At 39.4% G+C, this 22,888-nt stretch overlaps 1 protein-coding gene across 3 annotated transcripts in view; it reads left to right on the forward strand.

The window, feature by feature from the left end:
• Window positions 1-22,888, forward strand: part of LOC102509016 (cytosolic beta-glucosidase) — a 102,164-nt gene that overhangs the window by 36,331 nt on the left and 42,945 nt on the right. Inside the window, exons 3-5 of one of the 3 annotated variants that reach the window (XR_004325253.1) lie at window positions 9,733-10,529; window positions 11,259-11,382; window positions 13,927-14,164. Coding sequence is in view for 1 of the 3 variants with exons in the window: in XM_006185590.3 (XP_006185652.1) it covers window positions 9,733-10,529; window positions 11,259-11,382 (921 nt within the window). In the remaining 2 variants the exon portion in view is untranslated. The remainder of the gene's footprint in view (window positions 1-9,732; window positions 10,530-11,258; window positions 11,383-13,926; window positions 14,165-22,888) is intronic. The other 2 variants (XR_004325254.1, XM_006185590.3) reach the window with 2 other exon arrangements.

Consider the following 22,888-nt stretch of genomic DNA (forward strand, 5'->3'; position numbering starts at 1 on the left):
AACATATGATCTACCACTGAGCTACACCCACCCCCTTCCTTATTTCTCCTTCACTTCTCCCCTCCTGGCTGTCTTTCTGTCCCTGCCCTGGTTCAGGTGCTTGTCATTCTCATCAAGGGCTTTTTGATATACCCTTGATAGGCCTACTTACTTTCATACTCTTTCTTTGTCCTTTAATCCTTTGTACAAAATGCCACCACAGCAATTTTCCGAATGCTTGGCCCAAGTCATGCTGGCCTGCATTGTCTTCTGCTAAAACAAAGCAAGATAAACATGTCTTTAGTTATCTAACTCCTTCATGTATCATTCCAGATTTTATTTGACTTTGTCTTAACTCACCTCTGAAACATTACAGGCTGGAATTAATTCCGCCGTGCATGTGGTCCATGCAGTTTCTCCACACAATGCCCTAAGCACATAGCCCACTTCTTATTAAACATACTATGCAGTTGTCCACCTTTGTAGAGATTCTCTTAAGCTCTTCCTTCTGCCTGTAATGCACCCCCCACCGTTTTTTTTAAACTCTCAACTATACCCGATGAATGTTTAGTCTCCTGTTAAAGTTTAGCACAGATGTTTCCTCCTCTTTAGAGTCCTTCCCTATTCCAAGACAAAAAGAAATCTTTTTTTTTTAATTCCCATAGCACTTTGAAAAACTCTTAGGTACTTCTTACATTCTTCACTCTTAGCATTATTACATCCCCTGTTAGATTGTGACCACTTTGAGTTTAATTCAGCTCAACAAACACATATTAAGTGTCTACTATGTGTCAGGGACTGTGCTGTGTACTAAAAACACAGTTGTAAGACAGTCCCTGAAATTGTTTGCAGAATAATGGGCAGATAATTCTGCCTTGTTCATCCCTGTGATCTAGTACAGTGTCTTGCAGGAGGAATTCAGTAAATACTTACTAATTTACTTGCATTAGGTCAATAACAACCATGAAAATCACCTAAGGGTAGCAATGGTTGTCTTTTACTGAGCACGTAGTATGTGCAGCTCACTGTGCCAAGTACCACACCTGCTTTTGCTGACTTAATGCTCCTAACAGCCCTGTGAGCAAGGGTCTTCTCTACACAGAGAGAATCATGGTTCTCTGGGGTATAAGGCTGGGGATAAATTTGCCAAGATGACACATTTAAGTTAGAGCTGAGTTCAGCCTAGGTCTGCCTGCTGTCAATAGTGTAGGTTCTTGTCCAGACAATTTACAACCTCCTCAAGCCGCTCATACCACTTGTGCCACAGTTTCCCTGATGGTAACGTGAAGGGGGCGCGCTGTGTTACTGAAACTCTTTCCAGTGTTCTAGCCTTTGGTTCTAGGAGTTGGAACTTTTCCCTGAGCTTCCATGTGGATACTAAACAACAACAACAACAACAAAAATTAAAGAAAAAATAAACCAACCTACCAACTTGTAATATAGGTACATAATCCCTTATCTGAAATTCTAAAACCATAAGTTTCTGAATATTGAATCCTTTTTAGTAAGTTTATTTCTGAAACAAACTTGGCAGCAAAAGCTGACCTGGGTTGATGTTAAACAACCTGGGTTGTTATCATCTCAGTTTATTCTGCTTGGTGAGAATATTTATATATTTTACTGCAGGAATATTAAGGGATACTGACCCAGACCTACCAGGGGTGTTAAACTTAATAGTATTTACTTTGTGTTTCTTTTCTAACCCCCCAATTCTGAACACTTGACTGCCAAGATTTGCAAATAAAGGATTATGGACCTGTACAATATGTCAGCATACCCAATTATTTAAAACCAACCTAAGATATACAGAAGTTCATGGAGAACACGTATTTTTTTAAATTTTTTATTGAAGTATATAGTTGATGTGCAGTGTTGTGTTAGTTTCTGGTGTATAGCATAGTGATTGAGTTATACACATACATATATTCTTTTTAATATTCTTTTTCATTGTAGATTATTACAAGATATTGAATATAGTTTCCTGTGCTATTCAATAGGACCTTATTGTTTATCTATTTTTATATATAGCAGCTAGTGTCTGCAAATCCCAAATTCAGAATTTATGCCTACCACCTTTCCCCTTTGATAACCATAAGTTTGTTTTCTATGTCTGTGAGTCTGTTTCTGTTTTGTAAATAAGTTCATATTTATACATATGAACGATATCACAGGATATTTGTCTTTCTCTGGTTTATTTTACTTAGTATGATAATCTGTAGGTCCATCTATGTTGCTGCAAATGGCTAATTTCATTCTTTTTAATGGCTGAGTAGTATTCTATTTATATAACACACACACACACACACACACATACACACACCCCAGTCTATATCTATTTATCTGTTGATGGACATTTCGGTTGCTTCCATGTCTTGACCACTGTAAATAGTGCTGCTAAGAACTTTGGGATCCATGTATCTTTCAAATAAGTGTTTCCTCTGGGTATATGCCCAGGAGTGGGATTGCTGGATCATATGGTAAGTTTATTTTTAGTGTTTAAAGATATCTCCATACTATATTCCATAATGGCTGCACCAAATTACATTCCCACCAACAGTGTAGGAGGGTGCCCTTTCTGCACACTCTTATGGAGCACACTGTAGATCAGCAATCCAAGAGCAGGGCAGCAGAAAAACTAGAGGGTTGTCATGGTGGTGGGGCTGGAGTCACTGGGGCCACCTGGACAACGTCGGGGGATCACTTGTGCATTTCTTGTGTAGGGGTCACGTGATCCCAGCACCGAGCTTTTTATGTTTGGCACCAACTTTTGTAAAGCCATATCTGATTAATATTACAGACTTTTCCACGAACAAGAGGGCACTGGAGGTGATTCCAGTAGGCAGAATTTCAATAAGTGGTTGCTCACTCTTGTGCAGTGATCTGTTGAAGCAATTGGAACTGTTTTAACTCAGAAAGGCCATCATTTGTTTTTTTTTCTGTTTAAACATTTCCTCAAAGAGCACATAAAGAATTAGAGCCCTTGTCACTATCCTTTCCAAGGAACCCTTGATTTTTTGTTTGACTCCTTATTTTAATGCTTGATGGGAGGATACTTGGAAACCTGTAACTAAAACCCTGTGCTCCCGAATTGGAAGAGTATTTTACAAAATGGAATTGTTATGCACCCTTTCTCTTTCAAATGTCACGTTTTCGTGGTTTAACAAGAGGAGATTGGGCTGGCAACTGAAATCACATACTTCTGTCTTTCTCAGCTGTTCAAGTGCATTTTCATATCTGCCACAAATGTAAGTTTTAGGGGAACAGAAGACCCAAGTATTGGAAACAAAGAGAAAAAGGAACGTTTATGCAGAATTTCTTTTTCACTTCAAGATTTAAAATATGAGCACACTTAGCAGGAATGGCAGTTCAGTAAACAACTAAAGAAGCATTTATTAATCTCCTGCTCCATGTGAGGCAGTGTGGTGGGCTGAATAATGGCCTCTCAAAGATGTCCACATCCTAATTCTTAGAAACTGTGAATAGACAATCTTAAATGGTAAAAGAGACTTTACAGATGTGATTAAGTTAAGGATCTCTGGATGGGGAGATTATCCTGGATCATCTGGAGGGTACCAGAGTAATCACCCAGATCCTTAAAAAAGGGAGGCAAGAGGATAAGAGTCAGGGAGAGAATATAGGACTGAAGCAGAGGTGAGAGGAGACGAGATGTTTCAGGACTGGCTTTGAAGGTGGAGGAAGGGACTGTGAACCTTGAGAAGCTGGAAAAGGCAAGGGAATGGGTTCTCCCTGGGAGCCTCCAGAAGGAAAGCAGCCCTGCTGACATCTTGATTTTAGCTCAGTGAGAACCATTGTGGACACCTGATGCCCAGAACTGCAAGATAATAACTCGGTGTTGGTTCAGGCCACTAAGTTTGTGGTAATTTGTCACAGCAGCGATAGAAAACAAACCCAGGCAGAGAAAGTGGTGGTGTGGGTCCACAGGGGCGTGGACATAGAGTTATCTTACGTTTGCCACATGGTAGGCACTTGGTCAAAATTAATCCTATGTTAAGACATTTACAGTTTGACTAGGAGAATTTCAGTGGTTATTTTCTGCGGTGAGACATCACCTTTGCAAATTTCTGCCGCAGCTTCTTTTGAGGGAATCTCCCCATTTCTTTGTTCTACATTATCCTGCTCCGCTCTTGGCCACAGCTGACTAGACATGGGAAAAATTTAGTTTCCTGTGACATATAATTAGTGTAACCTCATTAAAAAGCTAACCCTGCCCAATTGCCTTCCTCTCTTGGGGGTGTTTAGAATTGAGGGGCTGGAGGCTGAGTTCTTTGGTAACCGGCACTAGGTCTATGTGGTAACATTGTCAGATGGACTGGCCATTTTGAAACTGTAGCAAATTGGATGCATGAAGGTTCTTTGAGCAGGAGAGGAGTGGAGTAGATGTGTTGAGAGAAGCTGGAATGGGAGACACGAGTCTTTCCTGAGAGGCAAAGATTTTCTCAGCCCCCAGCTTCAAATCCCTTGAGTTCCAGTTGCAATTATTTTCTGCCACTGGGTACCTGGTGTCTCTCTATCATTTCAGATAGTGCCCACTGCCTCCCGTGCTGCTCAGCCTCTTGTCTCTAATGCTGTCTTTATATTTGAGTTAACCTGGGTGGGCATCTTTTCCCTATTTCCAATAGACCAAAAACTTAAAAATGTTTTCTATTTTCAAAGATCAAATAAGAAGAAAAGAGCTTCATTAAAATAAAGAAGGTGATAGTAACTATGAAAGAAAGCTCTGGAAATTTTAATACTTAAAACAATCCTGCCCTAAATATCCAGATGCAGAACAGGGTCCATATGACCTCTTAGGGCTTCAAGATCCCTAGATTAGTAACAGATGCTCATGTTAAAATACATATTTATGCATAGAATTAGTTACCCTGAATTGTCTGATAAAGCTGAAGAATCCTGTTTGTTCTCATTTGATATGCGCAACACTTGTGCGGTGGCACTATTAATATTCCTCTTTTACAGACGAGGAGACGTGGGTGTTGAGAGACCATGTGATTTGTCCATGGTTCCTTGACTGAATTTTCTGACTTCGGAGCTCTGCTCTTAAAAAATGGGAAAGTTTCATTACAGCACCAAATACACTGTACGGACCAGAAGCAAAGTGCTCAGTTCTGGGATGATAAATATTAACTATGCAATGCTCTGTTGCTTTGCCATGTTGATGAGGGGGAAAAAGTTTTACTTAACATTTTTTTTTATCTTCAGTTCGACTGGATCATCATGTTGTTTGAATTCCATTGATTGCCATCATCAATGCTCATGCCATATCTAATTATGCTTATGAATCATTAATTCCTCCAGAAATTAAACAAGAAACCCTCTGATATTATGAATCAGCTCCAAAGTAGGTGATTGTTAAGGCCAGTAAAACAGTCAGCATGTTTCTGTTTCTGAAACGTTCGTAAGTGTGAAAAGGGGAATGTTGTAGTGGGAACATTTCTGTCTTTGTAGTGAGACAGACTGGCTGTAAACGGTGGTGGTGTCATCGTACAACATTCTCACTTTAGGTCCATTACTTCCTTTCTGGATCTCAGTTTTTTCATATGCTTGTTGAGAATAAAAATGCCCACCTCTTGGGCTTAGTGCTTGGATTAAACAAATTGTGTGACATCATGTACATATAGTATGAATGCAATAAATGAAAGCTGTTGTTTTTATATTCAAAGCAAATAGAAGGAGTTGGCTATGAAAACCTTACACATACCAATCCCAAGATGATCCTGTACTGGTGATCTCTGGATATTCCACTTTATAAAGGAGGAAATGTGGGCTTACAGAGGCCCAGGGGTGGTGGAATGCCCTTTTATTGAGAGAGAAAAGAAAAGCTTTATAAACTTTACTGAGTGCATTAGTTTTCCATTGTTGCTGCAACAAATTAGGACATGCTTGCTTGCTTAAAACAACACACATTATTACCTTAAATTTAGGTGGGTCAGCAGTCTGAGGTAAGTCTCTCCAGGATAAAACCACAGGACTTACAGGGCTGCATTTCTTTTTCAAAGGTCTAAAGGAGAGTCTGTCTCTTGGCTCATTCAGGTTGTTGGCAGAATTCAGTTTCTGGGGTTGTATGACTGACGTCTCCATTTCTTGGATGACTGTCAGCTAAGAACCATTTTCGGCTTCTGGAGGCCACCTGCTTTCCTTGGCTTGTGGCTCCCTTCTTCCATCTTCAAAGCCAGCAATAGTAGGTTGAGTCCCTTTTATGCTACCATCTCCTGTGTCTCTTTTGTTGTTGCATCTTTTCAACCCACTCTTCTGCCATCCCGTTTCACTTCTGAGGACTCACGTGGCTAGATTGGGCTCACCTGAGTAATCTAGAGAAATCTTTGCATCTCAGGATCCTTTACCTGAAGCACATCTGCAAAGTCCCTTTTGCTGTGTAAACTCATGTTCTTCCATGGCTCATGGATTACCACATGGAGATCTTGGTCATGGGGTGGGAGTACTTAGTATGTCCACCCAGGGAGTAACAGCATACAGATGGGTCTTCCAAATATGGGCTTGCTTGGAGTGATTTCTATTTTGTTCCAGTTGCACAATAAGTGAACTGTTGTTAAAGTCACCCACTCTTCCAGACAGACAGACAGGCAACACAGGACCTTGCATAATTTGGCTTCTGCTTGCCTTGCTTACCACTCACTATTTTTATTCCTCTCCTGATGAGCTATACCCTCTCTTTAGAGTCAACTTGTAGTTCCTGGAAAGAGCCACTCTCTTCTAAGAGAATGCGTATGTAAGCAAACAATAGTCAGGCCATATATGACAGTGAAAGTCTGATCCAAAGGGAAGCCCGGGAAGCCAGACCACAAGCTCTGCAGCAGCTGGTCCAGAATAGTCAGAACGTGGCCAGAAACGGCCAGCTTCTCTGTTTTTCTGCTCCTCTGCCTCCTGCATTGAACTCAGGAACAACCAGAAAAAGCCAAGCATGCTCCCCAAACCAACTGCCTAGGATGCCCTGGTTCTAGTGAGCCCAACTCCGGCCTCCCTGTGCTAACAACAAGGTCAGAAGGTATCTGAGTCCTCCCCCTATTTTTTTATTATGAAGCTTTCCTTCTTCCCTGGCAGCCTTTGAGTATCTGCCAAATGCAATTGATGATGGCCGGCTCCTTGCTACAGCAAATGCTGTCTAAACAGACCATTCGCCTCTGGGTGGCCTTTATTTCCATTCCTCCTTTGGTCTTTGGCACATTTGTTTCCCCTTTTTCTCTTGCTGGATCACTCCTCCTTGCCTCACTTTCTATTCTTCTTTTTGAGTATCAGCTTGGATGTCACACTTGTGACAACAATAACTATAATAATTATTATTAGAATGATCACTAACTATGCCAAGAACTGTTCTAAGCCCGTTTGATTTATCAACTCCTTAAACTCTCACAACAATTATTGAAATAGGTTTCTGTTATTGTGCACAGTTTACAGGCAGGTAGAGATAATTCAGAGAGATGAAGTAACTTGCCCGAGGTCACTGAGCTAGTAGGGAAGGGGCTGGGATGGAACTTTGGCAGCCTGTTACCATAGTTCACTTTTGAAATTATTATGCTCCACTGCATTCAGAATAGGTTTTCAATTGCCCTCAGTTTGGGATGGGGACTTCTCATCATATATTTCAATAGCATTCTGTACTTTATCTTTACTAATAGTACTGTATTATAACTGTCTATGAGTTTATATGTAGTCCCTACTAAAATTTATGGTTCTTTTTAGGACAAAGACAGTGTTTATCTTATGTTTATAAGTCTGGCATATAGTGGCTTCTCTATAAATGTGTATTTGAGGACTGAATACTTTAGTGAATGAATGAAACACATGCAAAAGTCTGAATTATTACATTTAAAATGGGAGGATACTAAGTTTTAAAAAAAGAGATAAACAGACCCTACTCATTTGCAAACTTTGAGTGCAACACAATTCTACGTATGCATTTATAATTACTTTTCAGGAAACAACCTGTCAAAACAAAACAGCTTCTCCTTGGCTTAAGTTTTCTATACTCTTAGACATAAAATCATATGAAGTACTAATGTCAGTCTCAGAATGTCTCTTCCAAGTTCAGAGTCATTTTTAGGTTGGACCCAACATCTTCTTTTCTTCTTCTTCTTTTTTTTTTTTCTACATTCGTATGTATGTTTTTTTTCAGATTCTTTCCCATTATATGTTATTACAATAAACTGAATATAGTTCCCTGTGCTATACAGCAGGTCCTTGTTTATCTATTTTATATATAGTAGTGTGTATCTGTTAATCCCAAACCCCTAATTTATCCCTCCCCACCCTTTCCCCTTTGGTAACCATAGTTTGTTTTTTATGTCCCAACCCAACATCTTGGCATTGGTTTCTAAGGCAGAACATTGCCAACTTAGTAACATTCTTCTGAACCCTGCCACATCCTAAAAACTCTCTCTCAAATGCAGTGCTGAGAGAGCCAGCTGAGAGCCAGGGGTGGCTGTATATTCCCAAGGACTGTGTCAGAATTTAGGCCAAACTCCCCAACTCAGTGTTCCTTAATGTGCCAAGCCCCTAGCTCCCTGCCCTTGTAACCCACATCGTGGGACCAATGCTCAGCTCTCATTCACACTCAGTGGGTCTCCTTTCCTAGAGACTGATGGGTCCAGAGAAGCTCGAAGGCAGCCACTGGGTTCAGTGTCTTTATATTTAATACCATTGAGATCTATTCATTTATTCAACCAATATTTATTGAGTATCTACTAAATTTCTGGTATTGTTTCAGAATTTGGAGGATCCAGAAGTAAATTAGACAGACAAAGCCCCAATTGTCATGGGGCTTGTATTCTAGTAGGGTTGAGAGACAAGCCAAACACACAAACAAGCAGATGACATAATTTCAAGAAGTGTGCCGATGACATGAAGTTGTGTTGTAGTGACTTGCCCAAATGACTCCCTTTCAGAACAAACATCTTCCACAATTGTGTCATCCCCTCCCATTCCCCTCTCTGACCAGCTAGGCTTCCTTGGACGTCTCTGTGTTTCCCACTAACCTTTAATTGATTATAGGCAGGAAGTAATAAATCTTATTTGTTTTTAAGTTGAGAATTATGTTTTATTTGGGGCATTACTGAGGATTGTAAGTGAGGAAGGCAGCCTGTTACATAGCTTCTAGGGACGGTTCCCAATAGGTAAGGAAAAGAGTCAGGATATATAGGAGTTTTTGCTGAAAAAAACCATGTAGTCAAACATCGAAAGTTTATTGCTAATAACCAAAAAACCCCACCAAAAAACCCCCAGACATCTCTGTTTCTGGACTCTCTATTTTTCTTCTGTTGATCAATTCATCTCTTCCTTTACCAATACTACACAGTCTTGATTATTATAACTTTATAATAAGTCTTGAAGTCAGGTAGTGTCAGTCCTCCAACTTTGTTCTTCTCCTTCAATATTGTTTGCTGTTCTGGGTCATTTGCCTTTCTATGTAAACTTTAGAATCACTTTGTGAATTTTGTGTTACAGATTTACAGAAAAATGGAGTGGAAAGTAAAGAGAGTTCCCACATACTCCTTCATTCCCCCACCTACATTTTCTCCTATCATATCTTGCATTTCTTACAACTGATGGGCCAATATTGATCTGTTATTAGTAACTGAAGTACTTATTTTACATTAGAGTTGAGTAAGTCTTATTTTGATGGAAGTTATTTAGGAAATTATGATTCCTGATCCTTATGTATTATCAATATACTAAAAATAACTTTTCTTCTCATACTTTCTTTTGTTTTATTCCTAGGAATTGACTATTACAACAAGATCATTGATGATTTGTTAACAAATGGGGTTACACCCATCGTGACCCTCTACCACTTTGATTTGCCTCAGGCCTTAGAAGACCAAGGAGGTTGGTTGTCAGAGGCCATCATTGACTCCTTCGACAAATACGCCTGGTTTTGCTTCAGTACGTTTGGGGATCGAGTCAAGCACTGGATCACCATAAACGAGCCAAATATGTTGGCCCTGGTGGCGTATGAATTGGGTGCATTTCCTCCTGGTGTCCCTCAGGTTGGAACTAAAGTTTATCAGGCAGCTCATAATTTGATTAAAGCTCATGCCAGATCCTGGCACAGCTATGATTCCTTATTCCGAAAAGAGCAGAAGGGAATGGTGTCTTTATCAATTTTTGCTGGCTGGGTGGAACCAGCAGATCTGAACTCAGTGTCTGACCAGGAAGCTACTAAGAGAGCCATTGCTTTCCAATTGGATTTCTTTGCTAAACCCATATTTATTGATGGCGATTATCCTGAAGTTGTCAAGTCCCAGGTTGCCCTCATGAGTAAAAAGCAAGGCTATCCATCATCAAGGCTTCCAGAATTTACAGAAGAAGAGAAGAAAATGATCAGAGGCACTGCTGATTTCTTTGCTGTGCAATATTATACGACTCGTTTAGTTAAGTACCAGGAGAGCAAGAAAGGAGAACTGGGTTTACTCCAGGATGCAGAGGTCAAGGTATTTCCAGACTCGTCTTGGATAAATTTGGACTGGGTCTACGTGGTGCCATGGGGAATACGTAAACTGCTGAAATACATTAAGGTAAATGCACAATTTGTTTGCATCCATGTGCCCCCAAACATGGGAAGACAGGCAATATGTCTGTGTGTGTAAGAACCTGAAAAAAAGAATGACTTAGGCAACAGCATATACACTTGTTGACCTGGGAAGAGAAGACTGTATTTAAGTTGATGAGGAGGAACTAGCTGATAAAGGGCTTCAAAACCATGATTGAAGTTAAGAGGCACTGTTAAATTCAGTTGTGGCTACAGTAGTGGCTTGGACATATTTTTTCAGGTTAGGGTTACAACTGTGATTACTAAAAGGCAAAATGGCTGGATCCTTTTCGGGTCTTTTTCACTCTGGATGGCATTAAGGTAGCTGTCATTAAAATTTTTAAGTTACCAGTTTTTAGGATGCCCACTGTTGGAAGATAGAGAGTGTGGTTGCTGGGGAGGCGGGTGGAGACCAGGGGGTTAAGGAGCAGTGACAACCAGCAGATGCTGACGGAAGAAAGATATTTCTGTCTTCTCATTATTGCAAGAGTCATTTGACTGTCTTCATGCATATTTGCACAGTTTTTCTTCTCCATTGTTAGTTATAAAAGGTCAGCATGTGGAAAATTAAGTTAATAGGGTCAGTGCAATTTGATGAAAACTAGTTTTGGGGTTGTAGCTTAGAGAAGATAGAGGGTAAATGCACCTGATTTTATGAGATTTTTTTTTTTTAAATTTACTCTGTTTGGAATAAAACTTCTGCTTCTTATTCCAGGAAACGTATAATAACCCTGTAATTTACATCACTGAGAATGGGTTTCCCCTGGATGAGGCCCCATCTTTCGATGACACTCAGCGCTGGGAGTGTTTCAGACAGACATTTCAGGAACTGCTCAAAGGTACCATGTGAATGATGAAAGATCAATTGTGCAAACTTAATATGATTTTCCCATGTGCCGATTTGCATTCAGCAAAGACCAATGATGTTGAAAGCTGAAATTATGTAAATCAGTGTAAAGCCATGTAATTAAGAGAGAGAGGAGAAAAAAGCTGAGAATTTCAGCCTAGCTTCAACCTCCCGAAATTTAATCAAGTAAAAAGCGACTGTCTTCAGCATTTTGTGACTCCTGGGTGAAGGTGACATGAATAGGAGGAATGGTGGCTTTTGGGAGAGAACTTTAGTTATTACAAAAAGATCATGACTGACCAACTAGAGCAGGCTTATTTGCATATTTTAATATCCTAACTATCAAGAAATACATTGAGAGAATTCTTAAATGACCCAAATTAAGCATTCATGCAATAAACTTTAAAGGGGTATGTGTTTTCAATCAATGTATGTTTCATTTAAAACTGTAACCAAACAGCCTGGTTAGGAACTTTTTTTTTTTTTTGTCGTATAGAATCTATGAATTTTGTCAAGACAGTATCATTATTCTGGTAACTCCTTTCCTCCCTTGGAATTCTTTTCATGTTTGAAAACAAACATGAAGGAATAATCTTTAACTGGTAACACACATTTCTACACCAGTTAATATTAACTACCACTTGGAACACTGTTGCTTCATCAATTTAATTTCTCCTCCCTATAAAGGAATCATATCATGGCAACAAAATCCAATGCAAAATGAGACTTTCACTTGCTTTTTTTTTTTTTTTTTTTACCATGATAGGCACAGTTATTTCTCATCATTTTGTTTGAGAGGTCCTGGAATGATTCTTTCCAAAATAAATCAGTAATATACTGGAATCAGCCAGAAGGAATTCTGGAAAGTGACACAAAGTGATTTCTTTCCAAAACCTAAAATATATTGACTGAATCCCTCACCCAGGCCTGGAGTTTATTGGCAGAGGGTGATTGGATCCTTCCAATTTGATCCAAGAAAAAGAATTCTTTTGTATTAGGCACAAAACAAGTTTTTCCTCTCTGTTGAAATTCCCCTTCTGATAAGAAAGAGAAATCTCTAGTTTTCTAAGACTCCTCCTCACTTCTCCCTGTAAATGACCCTATTCATAGTTAATACACTGGTGTTCCCATCTTCATTCTGAGAGACAAGCGAGCAAGTTACCATCATCAGATTTACGGACCCCATAGGGACCACAAATGACCTGCCCAAAATTTTAGGGAAAAGAATGAAAAATAGGAATTGGCTTTTTTATTCCCAGCATGGGCTCTGTTTAGTGATAATATACAAGGACATTTCACTGCTCTTTGAAATCATACCAACTACTTTATAGAGTCCCTTAGCTCTTTAACACTAAAAACTCAGTGGTGGACCCACAAGCTAAAATCACTTAAAGACAGAAAAGTAACTGAAGGCGAGAGTAGAAAATGTGAGATTTGGGTTTCTAAGGGATAGGAGAGAATAGTAGGGTTAGGGACAAAATTCTGTTTTTGAACTTGTTGAATTTCTATTGCACTTTTGAATTGATGTAAAAAATATCATGCACATTAATTGTTCACAACATTACATTCTCTACTGATTCTTAACATTAGGTGATTTATATTCACTGTAATTAACACATAATATTGTATTTGTCTTGCTTTTTAAAAATATAGCCTTTCAAAATATGCAGACATCTACACATTGATACTTATATTAAGTGTATCCATTCTGGACTGGGTGGGGTGATAGCTGTTTTTCATATGCTGTTGTAGTGGACACTAATTATTTCATCTGTAGTAAAACTCTCTTTTCTAGTTACCCTTTTTTTCTATCAAATGCCCAGTTTCCCCTATCCTTAGGCTTGCAGACAATCGATTGGTCTAGATGTAGGCACATGACATGAGCTGGGCCAATCCCAGTTCTTTCCTGGGATTTAGAACTTGCACTAGTCAATTTGTTTGTCTCATATCGTGGCTTGGCAAGGGGATGTAACTTTGCCGGCCATTGGTGGCTATGCGTTGCCATGTAAAGCTTAGGAGTAGTGAGAGGGGAGCTGCAGGTGCCTCTAGGGAAATAGAGGCAAGTAGTGAGGAGACCTTCAGGGTGACACTTGCTCCTCTAATTCCAGTTTTCGTCAGACCCAGCTGTATGCGCATTCTTGAGAGATATTACTATTATTTGTAATTAAATGCACTTTCTGCTTCACCTGATTCCATTTCTATTGGATTTCAATCACTTGGAATGAAAAGTTTTAATGGATGCTGTCATCTCATTTCATTTTCAAAAGAGTGAGATGAGATCAGCACTCCTATTTTACAGATGGGAATACTGAGTTTCAAAGAGGCTAGGTCATTTGCCCCAGATCCACAAAGTGGCTAAGTAATATTTACTGGAACAAGGTAGAATGTGTATATTATTATTATTACTGCTACAACTAGTCCTATTTTTGTGTCTGTTTGGTAAGATCTGTGAGTCCACGGCTTTCTGACTCAAAGTGCTTGTTTGTCCCACCACATGGAAACTTTGTCTCACCTTTGGTGCTCTCGGCTTGCATAGATTCTTTGAAAGTGCTTCATGCTGCATCTGCAGGAGCTGACAGGTCCTCGGATGAAGCTAAGGCACCCCCATCCTGCCTCAAGTCAGAGGAAGAGAGCTGAAATCACTAATCGATTTCCTGAGACTCCTCCGAGGTAGAGCTGATCTTGATTGGCGAGAACTTTACCAGTAAGCAGCACCCTGTGAGCAATTCAGAATAACAGCAGGCCAAGGAAGACGCTGGTGGGAAGCGCCGCAGGTGAGAGCCCGCAGGAACCCGGGGAGTCAGGCGGATGATGGCTTTGTGATTCCCAGGAACAAAGCCTTCCTTCCAACAACACACATACAGACGGGCGCATAATGACACTAGAGTTGAATCAATGGTGTCTGCCTGGAGGTCTTACTAATCTCTTCAAGTAAAATCCCACAACAATGAATTGAGCAGTAAAAAGGAAGCTAATGTTTCGGTTTCCTTGTGGGAAAGGGGAAAAAAAAAAAGAGGAAAGATGTCATTTCAAGGAAAAAAAGATGCAGTGAATGCCTTTTTAATCATTGCATTATTCAAAAGCCTTTAAGTAGGTTGTGTTTTAATTAATGCAGCAATGGATAAGAGAAAAACAACGCAGTGGAGACACAAAAACTTGAAATAATATGTAACTGAGCTTGCATTCCAGCTCTGCAGGTAATTCAATGAGGGGCCTTTGGCAAACTGGTCAACCTCCCAAACTCTCAGTTTGCTCATCTGTGAAAATGGGGTATCATGTTCCCTGGCAGCGCTGTGCAGATTTCATTTCATAATGATTGTGTTAAACACCCCTGGCAATATCTGGCACGTAGCTGGCCCTCAACCAATGGAGATTATTATTGTTACAAAATACACCCTCAAGAATATATTTATCACCCCAAGTTATTTTCCTTGTTATTGAAAAAATAGAATCCCAAACCTTCTTTTTTTAATTCCATCCCTCTCAAGTCTCTGAATTATGACAGCATATTCCACCTTGTCTGCAGTTTTCTCCATCATTCTTTTTGGGAAGCCTCTGTATGAGTGTGGTATCATTGGCCTACTGGCTACTTACGATTGAATCTTATAGAGGAGAAAGCCGCCAGGACCTGCCTCCATTCATTATTTCCACGGGAGAGGTTGCCTGATGAGGTGAAAAGTCAAATCATTGGTGGCAGAAACAACCGAGTAGCTGGACTTGCTCTGCCACGTGAATTTTTGTCTAAGTTCAGGAAGTGGTGATCTTCAAAGGGTTAAGCTCCTTTCCCATGATACGACTCTTTGTCAGAGTCATAAAATTGCCACCCGTCCTTGCTGCTCTGGAGCTAGCAGGCAAGTTTAAGTTCTTAGGGAAATACACAATAATCTGAAGGTTGCTGAGGGGGTGAGGAAGGGTGGGAAGCCAGGGGAGGCTGTTCCCCACGGGCCATACTTGAGGGTTCATCCTGCTCCTCATCCAGACTGAGTATGCGCCTGCCTTTGCTCAGCCTGGAATGCCACAATCTTTTCCTTCTTCCTGGCCCAATCCTGTGCTTTGGAGTACAGAAACTAGCTTGAAGTCAGGCAAGACATGGGTTTGAAACCTGGTCCCGGCACTTACAAGTTTCATGATTTGGGGAAAAATCTTAAACACACACAACACTTCAGCGATCTAATCTTTACAATGGGGATAATCAGAACCCCTGTCTTCTAAAGAATGGGGAAAAATGAATATGGTGATGCTTAGAGAGCCTCAATACGGAGTGTGGCACATGACGAAGGATTCTGTCAGTGATGCTAATTTTGGGGGGCATCTCTGAACCTTCGGAGAATTGGAGCTGTGTCTTTTGTATAATTATATCTTCAGCCCCAAGCACCGTTTCCGTCAGATAGTGGCTGTTCTGAGCACGTTTGTTGAATGTGATTGTGTCTATCAGAGAAGAGCTAGTCAATGGATAATGGGAAATAAATGATTAAATGATGGGGAGCTATATTTTCTTTCCCTCAAGAAATAGAACCTACACAGGGAAAAAAAAAAAAAAAAAAAAAAAAAAAAAGCAGCCTTCTGGAAAGTTTCTGAGCCAGCCCAACTTTCGAGTCAGATCCATGCCTGAGTTAGCCCAGCGGTAGATGATTGCAGAGAAGGTTTGTTAATGACCAGCTTTAGGCTTTTAATGACAAAACCCCTCAGCAAGATGTCATCGAAGTTATTGAAGACTTCACTGAAAGTGTTGAAGCTGATGCATTGTAACGAGAAGGTTATAAATCTTGCAGCTCGGGTATACCACCAAGACGAGATGCTGAGCGGAGAATCACCCTGCTGTTGTCTGTCAGCGTTCCCCCTCCCTCTCCTCTTCCGCTTCCCACGGAGAGCCGGCAAAGGAGAAATACATCCATTTCCCAAAGTCAGACCTGGCAGCCACCTGCCTATGTCAATTTCAGATCACAGAAGCCCGTTTAACTGGACCAAAGGTGTTAAGCACCTGTGTTTTTCTAAATGTGCATTGAAAAAGAATCCTAAGAATTAAGGAAAGATCTCAAAGGTTGACACACTGACCTTTTGGAAAAACTCGCCAATTAAAAATCCATTGCAAGCTCAGAACAGAGGCTCAGTTACCTGAATATAGAGTCCCACTCCAGATCTATTGTTTTATTGCTTTTCAGAGTAAACCTTTCTCAACTTAGCCCAGTGGAGCAGTTCATCCCGTAGCTCATGGAGAGCTCACAGCTTTGGGTATGTGTGGGGTGGGATGTCAGATTCACTTGGGACTGTTGCTGCTGGCTGGACTGGATGGCAGCTAGCAAAGAGGAGTCAAGGTCAGATTTGAGAAGGATGAATGAGATTTGAAGGCTTTGCACAAGAATTGTTAGTGTGTGCCAGTGTATAATTTTGTGGAATTTGAAAAGTCATGAAGAAAATGATTTCTAATACGTTTGTATCTTAACAACCTACATACACAGACCACAGATAAACTCAGACAGCCAGAGTTTACACAGTTCACCTTAAACAGATATGCTAGATGACTTTCCTCTATTGCTTCTCCCCTACTTCTGTTCAGTGGCATACTCTCCTTTGTCTTCCATCCCCCATATGAAGTATGGCAGAGTGGAAAGTCTACAGGGTCTGGGGTGTGAAGACTGAGTCCCATGTTCTGAGGGTGTGCTTTTGGGGAAGTTCTCTCTGCGTGTCAACTTCCTCACCTGTTCGGTGGGACTGATGCTCACTTCCATTCTGCCTAACCCAAAGTCAGCTATGAGAATAAAGTAATTAATATATTTGCATGACCTGAACACCTTAAAATGTTAACTGTGATTTTTGTGTTTGATATAATTGCTTTATACCTTAAGGACATCCATCACTCTGGCCAAAATACATAATCTGGATCTTAGTGTTCTCCGCTGCGAAGAGAAGGGATTGGTGCTCATTATCCAGTCCTGTCAACTGCAGTTTTCAGATTCCATGGGTTTTATTTTCCTGCACATTTCTGTAGTGCTATGATGGTCAGTTTAGGGGGTTTAAAGAACATGTTCTATGATCAAGTGACTGGTGGAGTCACACACACACACACACATTGTTGTAGTTGAGCTACTTCACCAGGCTTACCCAGGGGAGACATGTTGATGTGATTAGGAAGATATAACATTTAGCAGGCACACCCTCTTAGAAACATAGAACCTGGTGCATCTGCTTCATGGGAACAGGTTTCATGGAGCTGTCCATGTCAGAAAAAGCTCAATCATAATCAGAGAATCTATCCTTGTGCTTCCTGATTGGAAACCATTCTTTATCATCTCTTTCCATAGCATTCTAGTGCACACTCTCTGCCCCTGCAGATGGACGTTCCTTTTGAGCTTCTTTTTAATTCAATCCCAACTGCTTTGAGGGGATAATGACTTAAGGTCCCCCATCACCCCAGGCCCAGTGAATTTTAAGACTGCTATACAGCCTTTAAAAAATTTTTTATTAGATGATTCCAAACTCACCCTCCATTTTTATGACAATCTGTCCAGTAGTTTTTTTTGTGTAGAGCAGCAAACAGAAGTGCAATTCTATTTTTATAACTATAATAGAGACCTGTAAAATAAGGAAGTATAATTTATCTGAAAAAAAATCTATTTTTTTAATATAAAGAGTGGATTCAGTAGAATCTCGAAAAAGGGGAAAAGAAGGATTTGATAATTTTTTAATGAAATTGATGACAACATGTTGATTTGAAACATTTATATATTATAATATCATTACCACCGTAGTGTTAGCTAACACCTCTATTAAGTTACAGAACTAATATTTCCTTTCTTTTTTTGGTGGTAGGAACAATTAAGATCTAGTCTCTTGGCATCTCTGAGGTTTGTAATACCTTATTGTTGACTATAATGACTACATTGTGATTAGCATTAGCTGTCCAGAACTTACTTATCTATTTATTAGTCCCCAGTTTGTACCCTTAAACAATATCTCCTCCCACCCCCAACCTCTCGTAAACACCATTCTACTCTCACTTTTTACAAGTTTGACTTTTTTAGATTCTACATTTGAGTGATTTTGTACAATATTTGTATTTCTATGACTTCTCACTTAGCGTAATGCCTTCAGGTTTCATCCATGGTGTTGCAAATGGCAGGATTTCCTTTTCTTTTTCTCATTGTAGAATAATAATCCATTGTGTGTGTGTGTGTGTGTGTATATATATCTCACAACTTCATTATTATTCATTCATCTGTTGACCTGTTAATCATCTGTTGATGGACACTTAGGTTGTTTCCATATCTTAGTTATTGTGAATATTCCTGCAGTAAACACAAGAGTTCACATATCTCTTGGCTGTCATCAAGAAGACAGGAGATAAGTGCTGGGAGGATTTGGGGGTAAGAGGACTCTTGTACACTATTGGTAGGAATGCAAATTGTTTTAGCCACCATGGAAAACAATATAGAGGTTTCTTGAAAAATTAACAATAGAACTACCGTATGATCCAGCAATTCTACTTCTGGGTATATATCCAAAGGAAATGGAAACAGGAGTTTGAAGACATAATGACTTTTGTTCACCTGTTCCAGGAGGGAGCAATGCTGGAATATTCAGGTGTTGAGAGGACTATTGGAATTGAAGGAGGGTGATGTCTCAGGTTTTCCCCTGGGGCTCAGGTGAAGTGTTCCTCACTTGAATGTCTGCCTACATTAGCTGTTATTTCCTGATCTCCAAAATAAGCTGACACCACCTGGCCTCTTAGTTATCTAAGAACTTGCTTTGAAACAAGGCTACTAGAATTGATCTTAATGTGATTGGCAGGGGGTGCCTGGATAACTGTGTTGAGAAGGATTCTGTCGGACAGCTGAGGGCTCAGGAGAGAAGGGGGAGAAGAGGATGGCCAGGGGTTAGACTTCACTACTCAAGAAACTCAGGAAACTTTTGGAAAAGGATATTCCCCACTATACATGATTACACTGACATTACATCTCGTAAGTCAAAGACTTGTGAGTTCATCAGTAGGGATTAGCTCTGGGTGCACTAAAGAAAAAATGCCTCTGGATTTGCAGTGTTGATAATTAGACCTTAAGCCGTGTTCATCTCACCAGTTCTATGGCCTTCCTCTCTATGGTCTTATCTTCCCTACTTATAACTTCAACATTACTTAGGGTGGACATTCACTCTACAGTGATATAAATACTGTTTCTAACAGCTTTCCCAGGCTTGTAATTGGGTAAATTACTGGTTAACTACATCCTAGATTATTTTTTCAATAGTGAGGCTGACACTGTATAGAAGAAAATCAACAATATTATGAATAAAACATTAAAAATAGATGCCATCACTGCTCGTGGGATCCTTGCACAACAGTGGCCCTGTCACAATTCAGTTCTTGTTGAGTAAGACAATTGAATACATGGAACTTGAGACACACTTTGATTCTTGATATTCCTTGAAAGGAAGTGAGAAAACCATTTTAGGAGAAAATGGAAGTTATTAAAATGTATAAGCACTCATAAGCAGAAACAATGTGTAGTAAGATTTTATTCCCCATTTTTTACAGACAAAATTCTGACTACAATGCAGTTTTGGAGTTTCAAACTCTATACTTAGCATTCAGTAAGTGCTCAGTAAATGTTTAATGGGTGACTGGGAGATCTGAGTCTAGATGGGCAGGAAAACGGAATTTCTCCCAGGAATTTCAATGAAATATTAGATTTATAACACCACTTTGCTTTTTAAAATTTTTTAAATAAATGGTAGATTATTTTTACTTATTTTGAGAGCAATTTTTATGCATCAGTATTATGCATGGTTGTTAAACTTGGGTTTGCTTTGCCAATAATTGAAATCTGCACTGAAGTGTTTTAACCTTCTTTCTAAATATGCACTTAACCTCTCTGTGCCTCAGTTTCTTCATTTAAAAAATAAAAAGGTTAAACTAGTTATTCTTTTGGGATCCTTCCAGTTTAAGAATTATGTGACCCTTTAAATATTCTTTCTAGGCAGGTATGTCAAGGATCATATTTTATTAGAACTCTTGATAATTTCTTAGGCTATAAAATTAAATCTAAGGAATTATAATTAATAGTCTTCTTTAAAAAAAAAAAACTTTCTTCATTCTTCTTATCCAGCCACTTAATTTGAAATGCGAACACCTTTTTAACCCGGACATAAAATTAGACCTTGCTCTTCAATGAACTGTTCCTATTGATATTGATTCAGTTTCCAGGTAACATTTTCTTGACCTTCAATCTGGGTGTTTCCTCTTTGATTCATTCATATTGAAAATGAATCTTACTTTTTTTTTTCCCCTGAGAAAGTTATGCCTTGGAGTTCCAAGTCAGAAGGGTCACCTCAGATTCAAGTTTAACAAAGTTACTGTGGAGGGAATAAAATCTCAGAGAGGAAGTTGAGTGAACAAATCAGTTCAAAACATTAGAGTAAAATTCCAACTGAACAACTTCACCACAGTTACAATCACGAGCAGTGAAATCACCTTTCAAAACACGATCATGGCAAGCACCACCTAATCTATCAAGTTTTAAGACAGTAAAGTATGATTCTCAAGCTTCGCTATCAACACATAATTCAATTCAGTTAGGCAGTGCAGTAATTTTAACTTTTCTTAAATTTACCTTGAGCACGAAACTTTTGTCTCTGGGCAGGATCCTGAATTAGAAGGAGGGATAAAATTTCAGAATTACCTTCCTGCCATAATTCTGTGTAGAGACTTCATGTATGGCAAACCTGTTTTTCTATTCTGAACTTTTGAGCAGAGACTTAACTCCAATCAGGACTCCTTTTATCTCCAGTTACTGTTTAAGTAGCATTTTCTTCAATACAATGAAAATATCAGCCAGGTGTTAGAGATGAAACTAGTTTCTTTTGCAATAGAAAGTAATTCTTTAGGCTTATCTGGAACTGCTGTGTGCAGAGGAGGGAGGGGAAGGCCAGTCTCTTTGACGAGGGTCGTCTCAGAACTGCAAAGTCCCTGTGTGTGAATGAGATTAGCTAATGAAACAGTACGGTGGCCTGAGATGATTCTGTGCCCTTCTGAAGTTCAGCTGCATTTCCCCGTTGTTTGTGAAGTTCCATTATAGGAATCACTGCCTGCTTTAAAGATTAGTGAAACCATGATGGGTGGAGGAAGAAAAGGCATCTGAGCCTTGAAGAATTCTAATTGGCATTTGTGAGCAGGTGAACAAGAAGCCACAAGTGTCTCAGGTGAAATCATGAGTGAGTTTGGGACTAAAGAGTAGATGATGGAAGAAGAATTGTATCACATCTGTTCATGAGATAACTTCTTTCTCCCCTAATAAGTGGAATTTATTGATTTTATAGATGTAAACCAGCCTAAAATCTTAAATAATTTTAAATGACTGTGTTCTTTTACCAGCAATAGGCAAGTCAGATATGTTTTAGAGTTTAAAATAAGTGGAAGAACACAACAGTTAGATCATTGAATAAAATATGAGCAAATTAATGCGTATTAAGTATATACATTTGCTGGTAAATTATTTCGTTATGTGGCTGGGGCTGTGCTTACTTAGTGTCTTAAAATATTTTCTTCCGAAGATGTTCAGGCTATGTTCTTGACCCTTTGAATGAGCAGTTGGCCTTTTGTTTAAAAAAAAAAAAAAATTTCGTGGCTAAAGTTTTCTGCTCTCGTAAATACATGGTTGCAAGAACGGCTCTGAAAACTTCTTCAGCACGTCTGGAAAAACAAACAGTATGACGCACCAACTCTGTGTAAGTTTTATACAGACAGGCAGCAAATTTTCTGAGTACTTTTACATAGCAAGGATTTGCTTGTTTGGCATAGTGCAAGAGCCTATTCCTTAAAGATACAGTTCTGCCTTCAAAATCTGGCTCTGACACCCTTCTGTGTTGTATAACCTTGGACAAGTTATTCTAACTCAATGAATATCAGTTCATCATCTGTCAAGTTTTATTTCTGGTGAGGATTAATGATATCCTTCATATCCTAGCAAAATGCCTGGCACAATAAATCCCCCAAAATGATAACGAATGCAGTGAATTCTTTGTTACCCAGCATCTATTAACCAGGATTTTAGAAAAACTGTGACTTCCTGCACAGTCATCAAGCACTGATAATTTATGCTTCTCCTGATGACCCTGAAATGCATTCTGAATAATTAGAGAAAGATTAAATTATAATCAGTTTAGTTTCAGTGTTAAGTGTATTTTAATTTATTCTCATTCTTTAAAAATTTGTAATCCTTCTGCATGTGGTAACAATTAACAAAAAATATTTGATTAGCTGGAGCACTCCGTTTCCTGACTTTCTGACTAATAGAGAGTCTGTTGCATATTGCTGGAATCCAAGCTCTGCCCTGTGGATCAACTGGGCATTGGCTTTGTGGGTTCACTTCACACTGGTATTATATTCACTCTTGGAGCCAACGTGTTGACTTTATTGGCTGATGGAAATTCTGAAATTAATCTTTAAATATTCTTAAACAATATCCTGAGTCTATACAAGGCCCTCTGCATATTTTTGTTCACAA

The sequence above is a fragment of the Camelus ferus genome, chromosome 2 (genome assembly GCF_009834535.1).
Source record: "Camelus ferus isolate YT-003-E chromosome 2, BCGSAC_Cfer_1.0, whole genome shotgun sequence".
Taxonomy (NCBI): Eukaryota; Metazoa; Chordata; class Mammalia; order Artiodactyla; family Camelidae; genus Camelus; species Camelus ferus.